Source organism: Apaloderma vittatum, unplaced genomic scaffold (genome assembly GCF_000703405.1).
Source record: "Apaloderma vittatum isolate BGI_N311 unplaced genomic scaffold, ASM70340v1 scaffold7444, whole genome shotgun sequence".
Taxonomy (NCBI): Eukaryota; Metazoa; Chordata; class Aves; order Trogoniformes; family Trogonidae; genus Apaloderma; species Apaloderma vittatum.
The window spans coordinates 35,974-42,595 of NW_009712076.1; the positions used below are offsets into that span (position 1 = coordinate 35,974).

The window sequence follows — 6,622 nt, forward strand, 5'->3', positions numbered from 1 at the left end:
AAAAAAAAAAGAGAGAGAAAAAAAATACTGTTGTCCAGTATTTGAGCCACATGCAACTACATGATACTCCCAGCAGAAAACATCTTCTCAGACACTGAAAATATCTTGTCTTGATACCTTGGTTTGATGACAATGGAAAGTCTGATGTTTTATAACATTTAGATATTATCGAAACATAACTGCTAAATTAAAGTCTCTAGAAAAGCACAGAGAATTTATCAGTCATCATGAATACATATATGTACACCAACCCTCTCTTTTCTAACATAACTTAATTATATTGCTCCAAGATATATTTTAATGATTATAACTTTTTTTTTTAAAATGACACAATGCAATGAGATGTCTAAAATTATACTGAAGCCATCAAAAGAAGGAAAACTAAAATTTTAAAATACTTGTCAATTTGACTAAAATGCATATTTACTCAATTTCCTTGAGTTGTTTTTTTTTTCTCCTCCCCACTGGAGGAACAATGTCTATAACAATTGTTCAATGCTACTCTGGCTGTCGGCAGCTTCATCTTTACAGTTTTCCTCGATTCCCCTTGCGAACAGTTTCATTAACTGGCAGTGAACCCTGAAAAATATGGAAATCAATTAATAAGAAGTAAATGGGTGCTACATATTTATGTCTAACAATCTATGAATTTCAAGCAGTTGTATAAAAGTTACTTGCTCCACATTACAGTAAAGATGTTCTCATTCTTGATACAATCATCCTCTGCAAAGAAGGCTGGATGCTTTCACATATCCATCACTCCTGTTACACCTCTTTCTGACACAAAAAAAAAGTTCTATGGGGCAATAACATGAGCTGATCTTATGCAATATTCAATGTTCATAAAAATCACTTTGATTGCTAAGTGATTACATTTTAATGTAACACCCTTGCATGTATATATTTCATATTGTGGTTTTGGTTCCCTTTATTCTAAAAAAATCCAAACAAAACCAATCAACCCCAAAAATGTTTTGAAAAAAACATGAACAAAAAAAGAAAAAAGCCCTTCAAATTTCATAAAACTCTATTCCCTTCTAATTTCATTATTTGCCCAACTGCAGCCATCTTTCTCCACACGCCAGCACTGGAGATAATACTCCATGCTGTGTGTCAAAAACCACAAAGTGGACATGCTCAGTATTTGTCAGACAAAGCTACTTAATTAAGTTTACTAGGAAAAGCTATTGCTCAGAGTAATGAGTTACTCCACTGATATAAAAAAAAAATCCTCCCAACACCACCTTCACCTTCAGCACTTCAAGCACATAATATCAGTTCCTACCAAGTAATTACGACTTCAAAGGTCGTGCCATCCATCTCAGAGGGATCAATATACACAGCTGGAATATTCATAGAGTCACAGAATGTTAGGGATTGGTGGGGACCTCTAGAGATCTAGTTCAACCCCCCTGTCAGAGCAGGTTCCCCTATGGCAGGTCACACAGGAACGTTTTCAGGCGGGTTTTGAAAGTCTCCAGAGAAGGAGACTCCACAACCTCTCTGGGCAGCCTGTGCCAGTGCTCCGTCACCCCCACAGTGAATAACTTTCTCCTCATGTTGAGGTGGAATTTCCTATGTTCTAACTTAAACCTTTCTTGTTCTGCTGCTGGGCACCACTAAAAAGAGACTGTCCTCTTCCCCTTGACACCCACCCCTCGGATATTTATATACGTTCATAAGGTCCCCTCTCAGTCTTCTCCTTTCAAGGCTAAACAGCCCCAGTTCTCTCAGTCTCTCTTCGCAGGACAGATGTTCAAGTCCACTGATCACCCTCGTAGCTCTCCATTGGACTCTCTCCAGTAGGTCCCTGTCTCTCTTGACTTGGGGAGCCCAAAACTGGACACAGTATTCCAGGTGTGGTCTCACGAGGGCAGAGTAGAGGAGGAGGAGAACCTCCCTAGACCTGCTGGACACACTTTTCTTAATGCACCCCAGGATCCCATTGGCCCTCTTGGCCACAAGGGCACATTGCTGTCCCATGGACAACTTACTGTCCACTAGAACTCCAAAGTCTTTCTCCACGGTGCTGCTTTCCAGCAGGACGTCCCCTAATCTGTACTGGTGCCTGGTGTTATTCCTCTCCAGATGCAGGACTCTACACTTGTCCTTATTGAACTTCATGAGGTTCCCCTTTGCCCAGCTCTCCAGCCTGTCCAGATCTCACTGGACGGCAGCACAGCCTTCCTGTGTGTCAGCCACCCCACCCAGTTCCCATATTCTTGGGCAAGGACTCAAAGAAGGAACAATGACAACAAAAAAAAGTTTATTATCAGAAGACTCAAATTCGTTACGCAGGGACATCTTTTTGGGATGTCTTTATGAGCATCCTTAAAATCAATGAAAAAGCTTTATGCTTTCTGGTATATGGAGAGAAAAATTGATGCTTACCTCACTTCAATTGCTGAATTGTCCAGAGTTTCTCCATCGCAATTCCAGGTGCTATTAGCAATATGACAGCAACAGGCTGGATGATCTCTGCAGAACTGGCCAAAACGTTTCTTTCCTATGTCCGTGACATTGCTTTCATTGTCTTCTGAAAGCTTTGATGTGAATTGAAAACGCTTCACTCGATAAACATCTACAAATGAGAAGTCAAACTACAAAGAAAAAAAATAAACCAAAACAGGCAATTACAATTAGTTAAATGCATTTGATGTGTAAAGTAACTCAGCATGCAGCATTTTGTATTCAAGGAAGTCTGTCCGCTCCAATTTTCTTACCTAAGGCATAGTGATTTTTGTTTTTAAAAAACTGCATAAGTCGGGAACAATAAAGCCAAAGTGGAAGCTTCCTTTTCAATGACGCAAGTAGCTGCAATATTGCCACTTTATAGACAGTCAGGTAAGAGGTTCTGAGATTATGAGTAAAGAGGGAATAAAAACTATTAAGAACTATTATAACATGAAATCAAAGTCAAAAAAGTTTGGACTGGATCTCTGTACCATCCTCAGGATCTGTTCAACTACAATCCTTAAGCCACACAGGCTTTTCTGGAAGCCTTCTGCTTCTGCATTTGGAACAAGGCCCTGAAGGTCAGAATTCCATGGCAGCGTGATCACATCAGAGCTGGGCGTATATGAAAATAAGAATTGAGGGTAAAATTATCACAACAAAACAAAAATAATTTTAACTAGCTAATTCAGCTAGCAAAAAGTAGGGCAATTAAGAGATTGCTCTTGGAACAGAGGTTGCAGATTTACACTACAATATTGTACAAATGCTTTAAAACAGGCTTTGCAAATTAAAGGAACAATGAAACTAGCAGGTGCCCTCACCTGCCCTGAAAGCAACTTAACTGATACAGACTTTAACATTTAGCACGCTGTAATAAATACAGTCGTGCCATTCAGCAAAGGCAATGGAGTATGTCTGCGTACACCTATGAGAATGGGATGGCGAGGAAGCAAAAGTGAACAAAGAAACAGTTTAACCATAAACAAGTCTGCATTAAGATAGAGTGCTGCTTTTCTTCCTTTTCCTTTCACATTTTCTTAAGTTTTCAAACAAGGTTTCCCGCTATTATGGTAGACTCTAACCCGACGTGAGGACATACATACAATCCTGCATTTAATTTATACTGCAAAACCAACATTCCAGAGAGAAACAGCTGGGAGGCACTGGAAGGGCAATGGCCACCATTGCAATCACAAAACTATCAGAGTTGAAGGGACCTCCTAGGTCTTAAGATCCCTCAGCTTTTAACCAAAAACAAACTGTGAAATTGTTGAACTTCATACTGGGAAGCAGCAGCTGATGGATATAACAGGGCTCCCTAGGCAGCACGCTTCTCCCAACAGCTCGGCTGCAAAAACTGGTGTCCACAGCTGCACAGAGCCACCCATGAACACTCTCACACCCCAAGGGTATGCAGAAGGCAGTCTCTTGATAAATGTTGAAGTCAACTGGAAAGGTAGCCAGGGAAGGCTTCAGATAATGAAAAATATCAAGGGAACGATGGGAGCAAGTATGAAGGATTGAAGGGAAGGAGACTAAGAACAGCAGGAAGGAGGAATGCACACACACACACACATATATACACACACAATGTCCCAGGGAATGGTAATGAGGGAATACAGGAAAGAGTATCTATACTAATTCCACCAAAGAGGAGAAAGACTAACATAAGAAACAAGTGAGATTTATTATTGCTTTGTAACTAGATATGACATCAGTCCATTGTTCAGGTAATTTCCAGAACATGTTAATAACATCAGGTTGTGAAAAATATTAAATGTGGGTATTCAAAGTCATAGCTCTGGTTTCAACAGATACTACAATCTGGAGCATTGATGAATTTTCCCTTGCGGTTTATCCTGACAGTTGCAACATGTGCAAGGAATTATTTTGAAGCTTAATGCATAAAGCTTATATTCTGGTCACATATATGTAGTACAATTCTGCTGAAAGACTGCAGTTTATAGTCAAACTGCTGTTAACTTTCTTCTAAACTACATTTTTATGCAGTTTACAAAAACTGATTTATTATTCTTCATGACATCTTTTTCCTCAGCTACGTTATACTGCTGTGAGCAATTTTTCATGACAAATATATGGGGGCATGCTTGCAATAAAACCACTTTAAATGCTCTCTGAACAGCAAATATCTGGAAAATGGTCTAAAATATAACTCAATTAGCAAAAGTGGAATTTTGTTAGAATGCTATGACCAAAGACTCAGCTAAAATGATTTATTTTCTTTAACGGTACACATGCTGAGAGTATGTCACCCAAAATGTATAAATTTTTTTAAATATAAACACAAAAAAAACCCAGAACAAACCTGCTTTGTAGAAGTTCTTTTTGTCATGTAATAATGTCAATATTTACAACTTAGACTGACTCTGGAGAATTCACTGTCAAAGGGAATACACACCTGATCATCTTGGTTTGTATGTCTGACAAGGTATCGTAGAAAATCAAATCTGGAGCATTTACGAACTAAAATGAGGTCAGCTGAGCCATCTGCCAAATGAGCTGCTGGTGAAAGACCTCTTGGACTTCGTGGACAGGCACAGCTCATATTTACTGCATTGATGGCTAAAAATTTCCCTTTAATAACCTTCCATTCATCTTCATCTTCTGAAACACATCAATAAAGACATGGGGATAGGTTACTATTTGATCTACTCAAAAGAACACTAAGAAGCAATCATCCTTGGCATCCTGAAAGTTTTTGCCGAGCTTATTCATGCACTGTCAATAAATATCTAAAATAAACTGCATTTAAAAACCAATAAAGTCTATTTTTCATACACTAACAGAGAAAGTTGCTTCCATCCTTCACAGACTGTGCTTACTTACTGAAACTGCTCACCATTCCTGATATATGCATATCAAATTCAGGATCAATGTTATTTGTGTAAATCCACAAAGTCTTAGGCAGGGAAAAGACAGAGGCAAGTTACAACTCCTGTACTCTGAAAGTTCAGGGGTATTTTTTAACTTTTTTCAAATTTGGTTCTTACTCTTCGACATGTTAATCTTAAATAAATGACGATGCAAAGACAGTGGGGTATAGTATTTGGTTTCTAAATCAATATTCTTCTTCTGCCTCAATAGCACAAATTATATTCTAAAAAAAAAAAAAAAGGGGAAGAAGAGGTGACTCAGGGTTCAGCAAAGACCAGCAGGCAGCAGATCACAAGTCCATTTCCACTATTAACAGAGATGAATTTTCCTGTGCCTAAATCACACAGAGTAACAGAATGTTAGGGGTTGGAACAAACTTTGAAATCCTCAGATTTACAGAAAACAATACAAAAGCCTGTTTTCCACAACACGATACCATTCTGTTAGAGATTAGACCTAGACTGAGTTTAAATGTGTGATGTCATCAAGACTACCAAGAGACAGAGGAATTTTCTGGAACAAAGAAACACTGGCAAGCACTGCAAAGAGATGTCATCTAAGTTGTATTTTCTTGAATATGAATAAAAATAGATAAAAATATGCCTTTGCATTTTTAGATTACACATTACCAACTTCCTCACTACAATTAAAAAAAATCCATAAAGCAGCCATGACACTCCTTTTCTCCTCCCAATATAAGGTGACTCGGGTATTTCAAATGAACAACTTCACAGAAGCAATGATTGCAGAACAGTCTACGGAGAGACACGTCATTCCAAGACTGGGGTTAAGGAGTGAAGTGGCACTGTTGATGGATGACAAGGTAAAATCGAGGAATGAACAAAAAATTATAAAGTTTATTTATAAGCTTGTTAAAGTCTGATCATCAAACCACAGCAATGGAGAGGGTTTGAGACAAATTAGTTGGTATGGACTTAGAAATCTGGCACTATTCAGTTTGTTTCATTTGAGTTAACTCAAGAGTTATTTTCAAGATGCTACTCTGATGGGACTATAGACAACATTTATGCTACAAATTTCATGTCGAAATTCTGATATTCTTTACTGTCTTAGTTTTAAGAACTTCACATTTACTTTAGAGAATCATTACTACAATTGGCTAGGTTATTTTGGACCTAAAGTCTTAGATGCATTTGTTTTCATTTGACCTCTTCCAAGCTTTAAATATCAGAGAAAGAAGAAAAAAAACCCACACTGGTAAAGTATTCTGTAGTTCTTCTTTACTATTTGAACTCTTGCTTCCTTCAAT

General features: G+C 38.1%; 1 protein-coding gene across 1 annotated transcript; it reads right to left on the reverse strand.

Moving 5' to 3' along the window:
• Positions 1–349: 349 nt before the first annotated feature.
• On the reverse strand, positions 350–5,478 carry LOC104272765 (ceramide kinase-like). Its single transcript, XM_009867846.1, has 4 exons — positions 5,469–5,478; positions 4,877–5,082; positions 2,392–2,600; positions 350–579 (listed from the first exon to the last, which is right to left on the reverse strand). Exons 1-4 carry the CDS (start codon positions 5,476–5,478, stop codon positions 480–482), a joined length of 525 nt encoding a protein of 174 aa, XP_009866148.1. The 3' UTR covers positions 350–479.
• Positions 5,479–6,622: the final 1,144 nt, after the last annotated feature.